This window comes from Colossoma macropomum, unplaced genomic scaffold (assembly GCF_904425465.1).
Source record: "Colossoma macropomum unplaced genomic scaffold, Colossoma_macropomum, whole genome shotgun sequence".
Classification (NCBI taxonomy): domain Eukaryota; kingdom Metazoa; phylum Chordata; class Actinopteri; order Characiformes; family Serrasalmidae; genus Colossoma; species Colossoma macropomum.
In genome coordinates this window covers 733,963-751,220 of record NW_023495922.1, presented here as the reverse complement: position 1 = coordinate 751,220, position 17,258 = coordinate 733,963, and the positions used below count along the sequence as shown (strand labels likewise).

The window sequence follows — 17,258 nt, the reverse complement described above, 5'->3', positions numbered from 1 at the left end:
TTCAATTTGTACCTTGCATTTAATGTCCTCCATCACAGTCTGGTAGTCATCATCGTAAATTGCTTAATAGTTACTACCGTTATTGTTTTATTTTATTTATTTATTTTTGTGTAACACTTAAATTGGGTCCTAAGCATCTTGGGATGAAAAAAGATCTAAAATCTTGCAAAGGAAGGCATTCTTAAACCACAGCAGCACAGCAGAAATCAAGAAAGATAAGACAGCTTAAAAGCACTGATCAGACCTATCTGAGAACTATTTGGGCTTTGTCCTAATATCTAAGGTTCTAATAAGCATGCTTGATTGATGGCTCTCAATCCAATACTTCCAGCCTTCTACGTCGGGGAAGTAGAACTAAATACAACCGTTACATTTCTCAGGCTGAGCTACATCAGTATAAGTAATGCTTCTTAGGATAGCTTTCGCTTGGTTGTTAGCTTTCGCTCTGTAGTTTTCTCCAAGGCAGCAGGGGAAGTCAGCTTTTTGAAAACGTGTGAGCAGGACACCCACTTAAGCCTTGTGAAATCAGGACTGCCCAGTTTATATCCAAAGGTGAGACGTTCGGCTAAAATGTACTGAACGACACCGGAACATTATTTATTTGGCACACTTTGTAATTGTACGTTAAGTGCAAAATTATCCTAATTACAAAAAAAACACAATTTTAAATGATTTGGACACCAATACCTAATACAACTACAAATAAAGAACTATGAACACTCAAAAAACATTTGCAATATTAAAATATTCTTTGCATCATGAAAGGCTTCTTTATGATTTTAAGCTGGTAACAATGAAAGAACCCTTTTCAAAAAAGGTTCTATTTAGAACCATCTACAGCACATTCTCCGTCAATCTGCTGAACACTCACAATGCAAAGAACACTTTATTTACAAAGGGTTCTTAGAGTGTTCATAGTTTTTTATGCAACCATTTTTCTATACTAAAGAACCCTTGAAGAACCATTTTTTGGAATGTAGGGGTTCTGAACCTTCTTGCATCTCAAGGGCTGTATGGCTTGTATTAATATTGTTATTGTTTACCATGTAAAAGTTTCATAGATTTTTTATTAAAAAGTGCCATCGGTGGCCCACTACAGACCCCTTGGCCAACTCAGTATAGGCTCTTGAACCACCAGAGGGTGCACTGGTTGAAGAAACAGCATGGACAAGTTTGCGAAAGATCCATTCCAGAGGTCTCTGAAGTGCAACAAATGAAATAAAAAAAAACACGTGAATTAAGACACCACATTGTCTCTTCAGTGAGCTTTAATGCTCTTTCCAAAAGAAAACCAAAACAAATCACAACATGGAGAGCACACAATCATATTCCGTACCCCTTCCTTATATACTGTACTCAGCAGCAATCCTCATAAACTCTGTCCTATACTTCATTATTCTTTGCTAATAATAATCTCTATAGTAATTAAACATAGCAATTTATCAACTATACACTTATGACGGGTTGGGGGGTGGCACGCTTGGCTGATTTTCACCAAGAGCAATACACGGACAAGCAAGTTATGAATCTAGAGGATGCTGAATTGTAATCTTCGTCTATATAGATTTTCAGTTTGCAAAGGAAGGCGTTTTTTAAGTCACAACAGCGTGGTAAAAATCACAATCATACCTACAATAAAAAGACGCTTTATAGTGGAAACATCCCATCATATATGTACATTTTTACAAAGTTCATCGAAAACAAAGAGACAAAATGACAGATTTCAAAGCAAAACACAAAACAACCCTCTCTACTACAAGTCATAATGCCCAGGAGCTACTTGTCTGTCAGGCTTTTAAGCTTCCTTTCCCAGAGTTTCTGATGGTCGGAGAATCCCTGCTTGCCTTTGTTGAAGGAATTGGGGCCAGCTGAAGTGGGTGTGTCCCTACAAAGGAAGGCAGCGAGTGGTGAGACACGGTAAACATGAGAGTAACATTATGTAACATTAGGGGTGTAACAATTTAGAAAATTCATAATTCAGTCCAATACATTTAATGACACAGCAAAAATAAGGAGTGCTTCAAAATGTGCCTGCCTTACAGTAACGTTTCCGTTTTCAGTACATCATTAAACTAACTGTGATTGATTAATTGCATTGTTTTGTGTAGTTAATCGAGATTAACTGCATTTGCTTATGAGCTCAAGAGTGACCCTAAAGATTTTATTTCTCATTTCAAAAGCAGTGCATTCTGTATTGGACAATATGACCTTCATCAGAGTGTATTTACTACTTCACTTAATCAACATCATGTTCATCGGAAGGTTAACATGAATCGGAACATGAAAAATCCCATTTATGTTCCAACCATTGGGCCTTATTCAGTGGTATCTTTATAATATATTTTTTTAATGCATTTTATGAGAAAGGTCCTAAAGCAGGGGTCGACAACCCAAATGTCAGAGAGACATTTTGTCCCGTTTCGACAAAAAATCTAACCACCTTGAGAGCCACAACATTTCATGTCCATTTTATTGAAGTAACACTTCACTATCTTGGCTGTAAATATGTCTCAGTATGTGCTGATGTACTAGTATACGCTAACAATATAGCTAATATAAACATATATATAAAAACCACCAACGTACTTTGCTCTGCTTTAAGCTTTAGTTCAGCTATAGCCACTTTTCTCGCATCTCTGGCAGGAAACCTTTCCGCAAAAGTTGAATAGTTTCTTGTAAAATGTTTACGGCTTAAGTCGCTTCTCATTCAGCTTCTTGTTCAAATGTTCCCGTTCCACCGTAAATGGTGCCTGAGGCGCCAGAAAGTAAGAGCTACACCATTTACGGTGGAACGGGAAAATTCAAACAAGTAGCTAGCAAACGAGAAGCTAATTTCAGCTTTGCGACTTTTTAGTGTTTGTCAGTTTCTCGCTGCAGATTAAAAACATTTCAGGAAACCAGCTGGAGTGATTATAAACGCAAATAAGTCCATTTGTCTCTAAACTATCGATGTTCCTCATAAATCTTTCTTTTCTTCTTCTTTTCTTCTTTGTATTTTTGTTAGCTACTAGCTTGGTGAGAATTTTTTGTTTTGCTATGGTCACCAGCAGTGATCTTCAGTGTTAAAGGATGAATAAGCAGTTCTACATTAACTCCAGTGTTTGAGGCTGTTAAAACTGTGTTGAACGATCAGCAGAGCTTTATTTTACTGGAAAGGAGGATTATTTTATTTTTACCTACAAATCTAATTCTGCTGTGGACAGTAAAAGTGCTGCATGTTGCCAAACCCTATCCTAAGAAAAAGTCTACATCATGAATCTGACCACGAAAATCACGTTGCACCGTTATGACTGATTCACTCTTATTGAAGTGGAGAACGCAGAACGCTTTCTGCTCAGGGGTCTCATCTCCTCGCAGACTGAGGGGAGCCAACTTCCACTGACAGTCAGAAACTCTATGACCCCCTCTTTCAGTTGGTATGTGATTGGTTCCTAGGCGCCTCACGGTTGTAAAAATATGCCGCTTTGATCCATTCAGATTGGTTTCTCTGGAGTGTTTTAGCATGGACTGCTTTTTAAATGAGATTAAAACTATAATGTAAAAAATATACAAAGATATGGCCCTTTATTTATGCTTAGCTTTTCAGAGGTTTTTAATAAATCAGCATGTTAAGGGCGTCATTTCTGTTGATATTTTTCCTTAAAATAAACAAAACTTTTACATACTAAGATACTGCAAACAAACAAAAGAAAACACTGATTAAAACATTTTGGAAAGCTAGGTGTATCCTAAATACTGACAGAAAACCTAGCTGAAATAAACTCGCACTTCCTGACTGCTGAATCCAACAGTTCAGACTGCATTTAAAAACACAAGATGCTGACCAGCAGCAACAACAAAATTAGACAACAGGTCAAAAGTCAAACAGACCTTCCGATATTCTTCATCCTCATCTTAGCTTCTGGAGGCATCTCCTCTGGTTCACTCTGGAGAGCAGAAAACAGACATTTATAGAAATGACTAACATCAACGTTACATCATTACAAACAAAGCACACGAGTGAGAACAGTCTAGACCTCTCCAGCCACAAAAAGGCACTTCACTCAGCCTGTATGTGCAAGAAATCAGAATCAGGGCTGCGATATATGTCACTAGTTAATGTAATGTTGACCTTTGCAGTACTGATATCGCAGAAGCAGAAGGTTGTAATGCAAATGAACCCTTTAACCAATCACAGTGTGAGTATCCTGACCAATCGCAGTTCCAGGTAAATGTTTAAATAGTTGTTTTGAAAGATCAGGGTATGCAAGTTCATGTAATCCAACGAAAGCACTCTTAGTCATACGTTTAACTATGTCACTTTACTAATTCAACGGTGCGTTTTTAATATACTGAGGCAAACTGTCATTGCAATATGCAGCTATATAATCACAATCATATATGATATGTCCATATCTTTGGGCTCTAATGGGCCACTTCTGTAGGTTTCTGAAGCTGACAACCGGTCTAAGCAGAACAAACAGGGCTGTAGAGTGCTGCACTGGTGAATTAAAAACTATATTTGCTAACAAACATTAATGGCTCTCAATGATGCCTCAACAAGCTGGCACATAATTAATTGAGAAGAAAAGATCTTGTTCAGAAGATGAACCTCAGAGTTCATGTCACCGGACTATAGTCAGTGTAGCCAACAGGGCCTGACTGTGGAAATTTCAAAAAGCCCATTCATTTCTGACATCGGTAAATCCAGCTTAGACCCAGTCGTTAATATGGGCATGACACTGATTACAGAATGACGAGACATCAGAGATCTATAAAAAGCATAAGCTGTAACATCCAAGAGCTGCTGGTCCATGTTGGACTTTATATGATTTTCCTTTGTAGGGCTGGGTGATATGGTGAAACAACATGTATCATTGTGATAAACTATGTTACGTTGTGTACTTTATTGGAAAATGTGTCATTTTGCTGCCTAACAATGCCCAGGAGCAGCAGAGCGTCACCAGCAGAGCAATTCTTATAAAAATTCTTATAAAACACTAATCAACTGCGTGCTCCATTAGAGCAAGGGCCTCAAACTCATTCACTAAAGGGTCCATATTAAAAAATCTCAACAAATCTGTGGGCCAGAGAATTATGATGTCAGCAGTAAAATACAGACCTTAAAATATTACATGAATACTTGAAATATTCAAAATCTAAATGACCCCAGGAGCTCAGTCTTTTAAACCTACCTATCTACTTGAACCAGACACCTGGCATCTTTTCTTTGCTGCAAGTTCATTAAGACTTGGGCTCAATTTCTCAGCTGCTGAGCTCACGTTTGGTGTTTATGTTGGTCGAACTGCAGCTGAAAGGCAGTCAGTGTGTTTGGTGATATGACTGGTGTGGAATTGTGTAGAATTGAGATGCAACCGTCCCATAGATTGCTGCTGGGGTAGGAAAGTCAGAGCGCACATTAAGCTGCAGCGCATGCTGGGAACTGTAGTGCAGTGCATTGTGAAATGGGCTAATATTAATAGAAAATTAAAATACTTTTGTGGGCTGGACAGGATTGTGTCAAACACTCTCCTTGGGCGTTCGAAAGACAGCATACTCAGTCCTGTTTAACTGGATTTTGTGCAAGAAAGTATGTAAAATATTCAATAAAACTCATTCATAGTGTTCAACAATGTGGTTCTTTACTGGTCCTTTCCAACCAATCAGACTCTTGAAGTATCAACATGTTACATTTTTGCCTATAACTCACTACAGTGAATATAATACTAAAAGTCAGGCTTCAGAGATGAACCACAACAAGGAACAACCCTCTACTTTCCAAATCCCCTGAATTCATGCTGAGCATAATCAGCGCTTAGTCGAGAATGACTGAAGTCCAATGGACAGCAGTTTTTGTTTGGATTTGTGACGGACACAAGAAAAAGACTTAAAATGTTGATTTCGCCTTTGTTTTGGCTAAACCAGAGACGATATCAGACAATTTGTAGAGAGGAGAATTATCACTCAGTAATGTCTTCCAGGGTTCTCAAACACTAGAGGGCGCTCCCAAGGGGGTCCAAAATGAATGTGTTAATATGGAGCACTTGAGCAAAATCATAGTTTATAAATGCTCAAACATTAATATAAAAGAATACAATCATTTCCTGAACACAAAACAGCATAAAACACTTTAACACCACTGTTGTATTTCAAAGCGCTTTTGAACTCAACTTATACAGGGTGTCCCAAAAAAACTGACATCATTTCGTAGTCTGATAACAGCCAATTCTCCCTCAAATGATCTCAAATTTGAAGAAAATGTGTAAAAACTAACCAAATTAAATTTTTTATGTTTTTTTTCAGGTTGAAGAATGGTGTTCCCTAGAAATGAAAAGGCATTTTGTGTGTTAGATTATACTAAAACACAGTCAAACAAGAGTGTGCAGTGTGCATTTTCAAGAAAATTCAATAAAAATGCACCAACTGGAACTGAACATGTTCCAATTCATGTTAACCTTCATGTTAAGCTACAGTGTGTTTGGCAGGAGCTGGACTACCGACTTGACATGTGTTGTGTCACAGGCGGTGCGCATATTGAACATTTGTAAAGCTGTGAAATCTACATGCCTCTGAATTTTTTGCTCGAATTTTGATAAATAAATCTTGTATTGTTCAACATGAAACCTATTTAATTTTGTTTGCCAGGACATGTAGTTACTCAGATATTCACATCTCAAATGATGTCAATTTTTTTGGGACACCCTGTAGTTTAAAATGGCGCCTAATGTACGTTCATGATGAGGTGAGTTTTCTGTGTTTTCCTTCTACATCCTTCTACTTTCTAAAAGTAAAGAAAAGTTCTGGGCGAGTGGTTAGAAACTATTTTAACTTTTTGTTTTTAGCCATTGAGCTTCATTTACCCCATTCATTGAGGACTCGCTCGTGGCTGCCCTCTGCTGTTTTGTGATCCTGATTTGATACAACAGAGGAAATAGGAAGTGGCCAGGCTCCTTACAAACCGGCTCTGACGATATTAACTGATTTCAGGAAGCGATAGAAGTGTCACCCCAGAGCTCATTAGAATTACAATGTCCATCCAGAATAACTAAATGCAACTAATCCTCAAAGTTGAACAGATTTCGAACTCACGTCATCGTCCTCGTCGAAAACCGATGCAGGTTTTTTGACCGGTAAGGCAGGTGCAGCTTCCTTAGGTTTCTGGAGAAAAAGAACAGAAGCTTCAGCGTGAAGGCCTCCAAAACAAACCCTAAACCAAGACCAGACTCCTTGACTGAGATGCATATTATTATTATTATTATTAGTTAGAAACAGGGTTCTGATTTGGCATCACCACAGTGTCCTACTCACACTAGCTCCCAGCTTGATGGAAATTGGAGACTTCTTCAGAGACTGGCTGGCTGCACTAAAGCCCGGTTTGGCCATTTTGAAGGCCACATGCTGTTTTTTGCACTCATCCTCCGTCCTGCTGCTGCTGCTGCTGGCCGGGCGCTTCCCCAGGCCTCCCCCAGGGCCGGTGCTGGAAGAGACAGTGTTACTTTTCACACTGCCTCCCTTCTCCTCTGGTCCTGCTGGAGGCGAAACAACTTACCAAGGTGAGCGACTGTAGCCTTGGTGACCAAAGGAGTGCTACAGTTACCTGGAAGATGAGGGACGCCAGGAGGACCTGCTCAGAAGTGCTGCTGGTGAGCATAAAAGCAGAACTTCTACCGGTGCATCCACCACAGATCTAGCTAACAGTATGCCTTTGTGTTTCTGGCCATTACTTGCATCTTTACAAATAAACCAAGGGTTCTGACATTTAAAACTTTCTGAATAACTAAATGGTTAATGATGTAAACAAAGCCATCCAGATTGATCTGATGTGGAAACAGATTAACTCAGTCAGAATTGTGGTCCGGTTCCATTTCACGCTTAGTTGTAGGGTGTCCCAATTTTTGTTGAGAAAGAGGGGTGGAGCGCAGTGTTAGAGCTACATGGCCCTCCAAAGGTTTTTCAGAGACTCCAAACAGTGTTATGAACAACAAACGACAAGAGACCAAAGAAAACCACAAATGTGAAAATTTTCTCAGTTAAAAACTTACGATAACAATTTTCTTTATAACAAGCATTAAAACCACTACTAATATGCTGACGTTTCGGTAGCTAGCTCGCTAAATTTCCCATTCCACCTTAAAATTATGGCGTTTTAGCCATCACAACTGCTGCACCATTTAAGGTGGAATGGGAAAATTCGAACAAGAAGCTGGTGAATATCTGACTTCAGCTTCATATCACTGAAGAATTAGGAGTGGGTGATAATAAATAATTGCCCCCCACTTTGAAGGCACATGATGCCCTAAATGTAACTAAAGCCCAGTAGTGAGGAGCTGAACTTTACCCCCCTCTGTTGTCACTGCAGACTGGCAGGGTCGCCTACAGAGCAGCGCTAGTAGCTGTTAATGAAGTAATGCTCTTTATTTGAGGGTCCCATTTCATAGAGGAAGATTTCAACCACTACCTCTTGTAACTCAGTTCCAAGGCATGACACTCGAAAACAAAAGGCAGGGGTAAAAATAAGAAATGGGACTGAGCCGTGGACAGTCGTGGTGATGAGAAGCCAGATGTCTAAAGAGTTAAATGCCTCTAAAAGCTCCCTCACAGAGAACTATTGCATAAAGTAATTACGACTGCGCTGCCTGATGCCCAAGACATCGTTTTGGCCTAAACATACAGAGTGGGGTGCAAAAGTCTGAGACTACTACTGTACAAAGAGCTTAACATGGTCGGTTTTATAAATTTGCTTAATTTTGCTTAGTGACCTACAAACAGGGCAGACTATTGAATATTTTTTCATTTTACTTCTCATAACTTAGTTTATTTCCAAGTTCAAATAAACAAAAAAAAATATTTCTTTAAAGTCCATTCGTAGTGGAGAGGTACATGTAGCGCGTTAAGCCAAATAGTCCCCCGCAAAAAACTGAATGTTAAAGCTACCATTATTTTATCAGCAGCAGCAGCATTACACCTCAAATGGACAGTGAATAAAATGGCTATATTTGTGTTGTAGACATGGAGACCTCTGGTTCCTATCACCACCACTGTAAAGACATCACACACCATTTCACACCAAACCACTCTGAATCTCTCTGTTTACATCTCAAAGAATTATGCAGATTTTGGGGGGAAAAAACAATGGAAATTCCCCATTAAGTATAATATTGATGGACAAGCAGCCAAAAAGGACATGATTTTCACATCTACTAGTTACATCTAACTGAAGTCTATATTCATTTTTTAAGGTTTACTTTTATTCTCTTCTCTGTTCTGCTGTCACTCTCTCCTCTCACATTAGCATTTATTTTAGACCAAAAAGAGAAACATGGTGAATAACAAACTCAAGCTCCTATGCTGAGATGCCAAATTTACTGAAAATAAACAGAAATAACCAGCGTCACAGTGACACATCAATATTCAGCATTCTGCTTAATTAAATGGTCTGGATGTAAACAGAGTCGTTCAGAGTGGTTTGGTGTGAAACGCTCTGAGAGTCAGAACTGTTCACAGTGGTGGTGATAGGAACCAGACGTCCACCTCTAAAAGCTCCCTCACAGAAAGTTACTACGTGAAATGGGTATGAAAATACTTAAAGCATTATGATGACATTTTTGAGAGAAGATTTTTGGCCTAAAAATGTTCAAAATAGCCCCCAAAGAAATCGTATTATTTCAGATTTTCCACTGTTTTCCATCATCAACACTCCATATGAACTCAGAGGACTCGTGTAGGTTCACTGGTGGTTTTGGACAGTAAATAAAATGTCTATATTTGTGTTGTGGTCATGGCGACCCCTGGTTCCCATCACCACCACTGTAAAGACATCTGAGCCTCTACAACCAACGATTTCACACCGAACCTCTCTGAGCGACTCTGTTCACAGCTCAAACACTAAATAATACAGAAATTATGTAAAATGGGTGGAGTTCCCCTTTAACTGCGCGTACAGGCACAGCTTTAGCTCCTTAGCCAGCTTACAAACCATAATAATCGCATTTAGAGCAAAATGAGCCCCAGCTTTGTTAAATTTTAAACAATAAATCATCAATTTTGAACTCTACATGCGCTTTCTGGGCGATTTTGAGAGCAAAACGCAAAACACGAATGTTATTGCGCCGGTAAACTTAGCTTAGCGTAGCTTAGCTTAGCATAACCTTAACCTGGCTAAAGCGAAGCTGCTTCAACTCGGCTTCGTTTTTAGCTCCGCCGGACCACAGTTAGATTAAGCAGCGCTGCTCGGGGTCTTTATTCGGCCGTGGGGATTAGTTTTGTGGTAATTTTATTAAATTTCACCTCCTCCGTGCTGCTCCACTTCGTCCCGCTGCTGCTCGTTCGCCATTGGGCTGGAAAACGCGGCGGGCGAACGGACGGGGGCCGGGAAGGGACAAACGCCGGCTCCGCGCCACTTTCTGAGGTAAACAGAGACGGGATCTCAAGTGGCCCCCTACTCCCTACATAGTGCACTATGTAGGGCACGAAATAACGGCTTCTACAGCCAAAATAGTGCTTTATATGTCTAATATGAATCAATTTACATTGAGTTTAAGCTGTGCGACTCTCTGGGTAACAAACAGTGTGTAGAAGCTTTAGTTTCATGACTGATGCAGTGCACTAAACAGGGAGTAGGGAGCCATCTGAGATTTAGCCACAGGCCCAGTCTGGGCTGAAAGACCACATTTAGGTCATTTTTTTTATTTTGCCCCCAAATTTATCTCCAATTTAGTCATGTAGAATCCCACTTTTGTTCTGTGGTGTTCAGAGTACGCACAGATATACATGTATTCATGATTTTAAAGTAAACCATGACCCCCTTTTTTACCTTGTTAGCTCATTTCCTGGTCATATTCAGCATGGTTCATCACACTATACCATGTAAAAGGCCAGCATTTTCCTGTAATGTTTGATTAAATGATGGCCTTTCCCTCGAAAACATTCTGATTACGTCACCATGCACCGGTGGGCAGGTTGATAAATACTTGGACCCAGCTTGACTAAAGGTTAATGCCTAACAATCAAAATTCTTCATTACTGAGTATAAGATTTAAAGATAAATCTGTAAATAATGTTTTTTTATCCATTTCCCTTTTTATGCATTTTTTTTATCCATTTTTATCTTAATACTGCAACAAATTAACAAACAATTGACCGTAATGAGTTAGCTCTCTGATGACCCACTACACTTACTGCAGCCAGTATGGCTGTGATTTCTTCCTCAGTTCCCAATCACACAAGTATTTCTGAAAATCAATAAAGTATAATAATGTAACAACAGGCCCTCACTGAAATATATTCTTCCCTCAGAGCAGACTGGACAGCTCAGCAGACAGCTAACAGACTAAAAGGCTCCTCTACAGCGTGCTAGCATGCCTTATGAGGCAAATATGGAAATTGATACCTCACATAAAATGTGCTGTCAGCTAAGCTAGTTTCCCTCATGCTAATGTTAGGCAGCGTGTATGAGGAGCCACAGTACTGGAGCTCTTTCCTAAGGAGAAAAGCAAAGACCAAGAGGCGCTTTTGGAAAAAGAGTTTATTGTGAAATGAACGTGTGAGGGCTGGGCCGGACTGGGCCGGGCTGGGCTGGGCTGGGCTGGGCTGGGGGGACCGTGTGCAGGCCGTCCGCGGCTGCTGCAGGTGCCTTTAGCACGGCTGGCTGGTGCTGGAGTGACCCGGGCGGGCGAGGGAACAGGGAACGCACCCTCACTTGGTGAGTGGACGCTGCCTACCCCCTTCGGTCTCCGCCGCACCGCGGACCGCCGCGCCGGGCGGAACAAAAAGGAAAATAGGGGCTTGACTGCTTAAGAGGAGGTGTGGGGGGGCCTGACTTCCAGAGATGGGGGCGAAAAGAATGGTTTAGTGGCATCTCATAGTCCTTTTTGTTGTTGCTCGGTTGGTCTTAAACAGAGTTGATGTCCTGACACCATGGGGTCTGTAGATACACCGCCTTCCTCACCACTCCCTTGGGCCGGGGGGCGACGTCTTACACAGACAAGATGTGCTTGACGAAGCCTGTAAAAGGAGAAGGAGGCATACATCAGCACGAGGCCATACATGGGCTGAGGTGCTTTCTAAAAATAACAACAAAACCTGGCCATATCAGAGCGTGCCATAAGAACTTGAGCGGCTATATCTGCATTTTGATCTACTCTTCTCACTTGATGATGTGTTTTCTAGCTCAAAAAGTTATGAACAGGAATATATTTTCTTGTTGGCGCCGTCGTTCATCTTTTACACAGTGAGTAGCTCTTAAAATCTCCAATTCCACATTTTTACTATGAACGTAGACATGTAAACAACCTACTACCTAAAAAGGAGACTCTGAATGTATCGCCAACAATACTTTAGGTTTAAACGAGCTAATCGTTCACTGGACGTGAGGTCATATAAGGTGATATGTAATACGTAGGCACTTACTTTCATAGTTGACAGAGCCGTTCTCGTCCTCCTGTCCCTGCATCAAGGCATCAACCTCGGGCTCGGACATCTTCTCACCTGTGGGAAAGGCAAGATGTTCAGTTATACTCTACATTCAATTGTACTGTTAACTGATTTCATCCAGCAAACTACATTTCCCATGATACTCTCACAGGCTCTTGGATGCTAGTCGCAAAAAAGTCACAGTCACTAGTATTTTTCATCGCAGACTCATGTTCAAGTTCTTGGTGCAGCTCAGAAATCCAAAATGGAGGTAATTTTAGCTGCAAATAGACCTAAAATTTTATAAATTTTAGAAAATTCTGTCCAATTTTACTATAAACTAACTCATAAAGGACAGATAGTTAGCTAGCTAGCTGAGTTAGCTAGCTAGCTACAATCAAAATTTGCATCAATACATTTTTAAAGTCTTGATTCTTTATTTGTCTTTGTGACTGTTTTGCCTCAACGAACACCATAAATGTTGCACTTCGTCCCACCAAGATAAAAGCGTAGGCACCCCTGTTCTAGAAGGTCACTGTGGACCACATAAAGATATTAGCCTACATTTCCCATGATCCTCTTCTCCACCACTTACCCAGTGTGACCACCTGAAGCTATAGCTGCTCTAAAAATCCAAAATGGAGCTGGTGCTAACTTTAGCAACTAGGCATGACATTTGATATAATTCTGGCCAATCTAACTGAAAATGAACTCAGATGGTTAGATAGCTAACTGAGTTAGCAGGGTGGCTAACACCAAAATCTGCATTAATCTTCTGGTCCATTTGAATTGGTTGATTTTTATACTATATCACACTTATCTAGAGTGACTGGCCACATAAGCATACCAGCCTATGTTTCCCATGATCCCCTCCTCCACCGCTTACCCAGTGTGGACAGCACGATGCGCAGCTCAGCGCCCATCACTGTGCCGTTGCCCTCCTTGTCGAAGACGCGCAGACCCTCAACGTAGTCGTCGTAGGTGCCCTTCTGGATGGCATCCACAGTTTTCAGCATGGGCAGGAAAGCGTCGAAGTCAATCCTCTTGTTGGCCATATCTGCAAAAACATGGACGCCTTAGCCTTTCACCACGTTTTCCTACTACATCAATAAAGCCTTTTATATAATAAAAGTCCCTCCATTAAAATGTGTATCATGTATCATTTTCTCTACAGAGCTACTTCTGAGATGCTCTATTTAAGCCCTGCAATGATAATTACAAGCAGACTAGTTAGCAACTGTTATACAGTCGTGTGCAAAAGTTTGTGCTCCCCTGGTAAAACACACATCCTCCACAGAGAACAACTTCTGCAGATTTTAATACACAATTACTGTTTATTAGCTGAATGCAACATATTGGGGAAAAAAATAAAACATAAAATGTGGCCTATGGAAAAATTATGGCACATTTTATTTATTTTTTTTGAATTTTTTAATTAATATGTTAAACTTAGCAAACAAATATAATAACAATTGCAGAAAAATGCCATATTTAAGTTGTCTATAGAAGGTATGTTCACTTATTTTCACTTAGAAAATCAACAAAACATGAGTTTATCTGCATACCATTCCAGTAAAAAAGTGAAATATCAAATCAAAACAAAAACTTCTATTAGCCAGTGGCGTTATGGAAGGTACACTTCAAGCATTTTCTTCCTCTCTGCATAAAAGGCTAGAAATATAAAAATGCAGAACGTAATAAAGAGGCCTTGCCTTCAGCAGAGGGGTCACCCAGGATCTTCTTCACGTCCTTGTTGGTGGGGTTCTGTCCCAGGGCGCGCATGATGTCAGCAACCTGATTGTAGGCAATCTTGTTGTCACCAACTCTGTCAAAGAGACCAAAGGCCTCCTTGAAGTCTGTAGAGCAGAAGATCTTTTTTTTAGCGCAGAACAGCATAGATCTACAAATAAATCAGTATAAAACTGATTGATGTAGTATCACCATAAAGCTACTACAGCACTCGCCACTATATAACCTTACTATTTACCATAAGTCGTGTCTACAATGGTGTTCAAGGTGGAAAAGTAGAGCAAACCCCGGCTTAATAGTGTCGCTTTTGGATGTATATTATTTCTGTTGCAGGAAAATTTTGTGTGAAATGGTAACTGAATAGCAGAATTAAACTGTCATTATCTTTAGTGTATGTTCATAGAACAAGTGGGTTACAAGGTTACAAGATTTTGATAGGACAATATATATTATAAGTATATTATAATTACCATTGATGTTACAACCTCAAGAAACTATATTTTATGCTGTCTTTGCAATAAGAACTGTTGCCATCCTGGTTGTTCTTTGGCCCCTGACTAATCCTACAAGGTTAAAGAAAGTGAAGGTCTTCCTCTTGTCCTCACCGGCTGCACCTAATTAACAAGGACAACTGTGTATACAGGAGGAAAGAGAGTGATGCCAAAATGGCTTCGCTATTTCTATGGGCTCAGCAGGGAGCTAAATGGAAAGTGATCCAGCAACAGATTGATGGCCTCCTTTGACTTTACTGTAGCAGCTGTGGCTCTCCGGCCTCTTTTGGGTGGCCTTTAGTGCGCCTTCTGTCAGCTGATACGTCTTGAGAAAGTGTCTCTTGCCAAACATGGCCACGGCGCCTGAACCAAGTTTACCGCAAGAATGCTGACTACGACGTAACCTGCGCCTCCCAGGACGCGGCTGATCATGTCCACGCCTAGCTGGCTTTTTGAAGGCCTGCTGCTGTGCAACTGTCTTGGATTATGTCAAAACAGGAAAGCCAAGCAAGCTTAGCATGCTAATTATAACGCCAAATCCAACAGTGTTCCAAATCTCTCGGAAATACGCGTGATTATCATAGATCGGAGGGATTAGCAAGTTAGCTGAATGAAGGCTAACGTGACTTTACTGGGTACTGTACACAATATGGGGGATCAATAGTTCACATTCCACCAGAACAGCCTGCATTAGCTGGGGATAAACACCAAAAGGCTTCTGTGAAATGGACGCCTGCTTTACTGTTGCCTAAAATATCCAACATATGTTTATCCATAGCAGCTGAGGAAAGCTAATAGTCTCCATTCAAATGAATCTATCTGAACACCTATTTTGATCAAATGAAAGCTAATGAGCTCCACTGAGTATTCGTTTTTAAAGCTAACAAGTTTTATTGACTATAAGTTTTAAACGAAAGCTAACAAGTTTCATCGACAGTGTGTTTCAAATAAGGCTAACAGGCTCCAAAATAAAGCTAACAAGTTCCACAGACTATTTGTTTTAAACGACGCTAATAAGCTCCACTGAGCATTCATTTTAAAGCTAACAGTCTTTATTCACTATTAGTTTTAAATGAAAGCTGACAGGTTCCATTGACAGTGTGTTTCAAATAAAGCTAACAGGCTCCATTTGCTACATGTTTTAAATGAAAGCTAACAAGCTCTACTGACATTTAGTTCAGATAGAAGCTAACATGCTCACTGTTAGGTTTAACTAGCCTGAAACTACAGGTGTTTGTGAACATTCATGGCATTTTTGAACAAGAAGAGCTCACGTTAGCAAGCTAATTCTGCTAATTCTGACTAAGGTAACAACACATATTCTGTATTGTCTTCCACAGAAGACTTAAAGCTTGCATCTGCTAACTAAACTTTGCTAAGTTGCTAAAGACCGCATTGTTTTGTCCTGGTTCATTCCGCATTATATTTGCATTGGAAAAAGACGTGGAAGCTTCTTGTCTTTTATTGCTCAAATGAATGAAGCTTGTGGACTAGCAAGAGTCGACTTGGTTCTGAGGTAAAGTTTAAGAGATACTTGGGGCTAAGTTTAAAATTTTACTAGCATTATTGACATTCTCAGGTTTGCTATGCTACAAGGAAGGCATTGTACTGTATATACATGACAGACATGTGATACTTACCCTCAATCTGGTCAGCAGTGAAGTCAGTCTGGCAAAGACATAAACACAAAGTCAGTCCAGTTTACATGACTACAAGTAGCTTATCATTACATAATGGAATAGTTATAGGCTTTTATGTTACATCAATGTTGGACAGTGGTCAATGTTACGCAATTCAACGAGTTCAACTAAAATATTCAAATACATATCATATTTGGGCACAAATACCAGGTTGAGATCAGAGCTATTGATCCTATACGGCTGGCAAATAATCATAGCTATTTTCCATTCTTAAAAGGCTGCTAGGTCTCCAGTTTATCGGCTTTGTGAGACATAAGAATGAGTTAGCCATCCTGCGCCCATTCAAGAAAAGGAAAAGTATCCTGAAATCGCCCAGACGGCAGGTTGCCAGATTCGCTGGATTTCCACAGTAGAAGCGAACAAAATGTGAAAAGAGGGGGAAAAAAGAGAATATTCCCAGATAAGTACACACCATGATGCAGTTTAGATGGAGGGGAGAAGGGGCAGTAGTCAAGAAGCCGTAGTCCCAGGAGAGTGGTCCTGAGCCGTGGGCAAAGGCCTTCTTATTTAAGCCCAGCGTCTGATGTCACGGGGCGGATCGGTTGACGCTCTGGAAGTTCTTTAACTTTCTTAGGGCAAGCCGAAAGGGGAGCTGCGTCCTCCTGTTGGTGGCGCTATTTTTAGACTACTCCCAAGGCCTCTTTTAAGACTCCTTGGCTCTGGTCAGCAATTCAGGGTTTCATAGAGCCTGATTACATCACATTGAGCTGGGCATCTTTGACAACGTACATTACAGTCAAAGTGGATGTTTGACACGCTGCGCTTGAGAGTCTGGCTTTTGATTCAGGCCAGCACAGTAAACTAGGAGAGCGTCTCATTTTCAGCAGCGGTATTTTTAACCTGGGATACTCAGCCACATATGGCTTATGAGAAGCGCGGTAAAAAGACAAGTCAAAATGGGTTTGTACTGTAAATGCTAGAAGCTGTC

The 17,258-nt window shown here is 40.4% G+C and overlaps 2 protein-coding genes across 3 annotated transcripts; both read right to left on the bottom strand.

The window, feature by feature from the left end:
* Positions 1–1,725: 1,725 nt before the first annotated feature.
* On the bottom strand, positions 1,726–10,360 carry LOC118803518 (PEST proteolytic signal containing nuclear protein). Of its 2 annotated transcripts, none has more exons than XM_036564008.1 (5): positions 10,267–10,360; positions 7,288–7,508; positions 7,069–7,137; positions 3,871–3,926; positions 1,726–1,885 (listed from the first exon to the last, which is right to left on the bottom strand). In XM_036564008.1, the coding sequence occupies exons 1-5, from the start codon at positions 10,310–10,312 to the stop codon at positions 1,777–1,779; spliced, it is 501 nt and encodes a 166-aa protein (XP_036419901.1). In that variant the 5' UTR covers positions 10,313–10,360; the 3' UTR covers positions 1,726–1,776. The 2 variants fall into 2 exon arrangements, with proteins under 2 accessions (XP_036419901.1, XP_036419902.1); XM_036564009.1 differs by having other exon boundaries at positions 7,288–7,505; positions 10,267–10,326.
* A 1,459-nt stretch (positions 10,361–11,819) lies between these two features.
* Positions 11,820–16,852, bottom strand: mylz3 (myosin, light polypeptide 3, skeletal muscle). The gene is made up of 6 exons (XM_036564035.1): positions 16,743–16,852; positions 16,271–16,298; positions 14,103–14,246; positions 13,277–13,447; positions 12,388–12,465; positions 11,820–11,982 (listed from the first exon to the last, which is right to left on the bottom strand). The coding sequence occupies exons 1-6, from the start codon at positions 16,743–16,745 to the stop codon at positions 11,954–11,956; spliced, it is 453 nt and encodes a 150-aa protein (XP_036419928.1). The 5' UTR covers positions 16,746–16,852; the 3' UTR covers positions 11,820–11,953.
* Between the last annotated feature and the right edge of the window lie 406 nt (positions 16,853–17,258).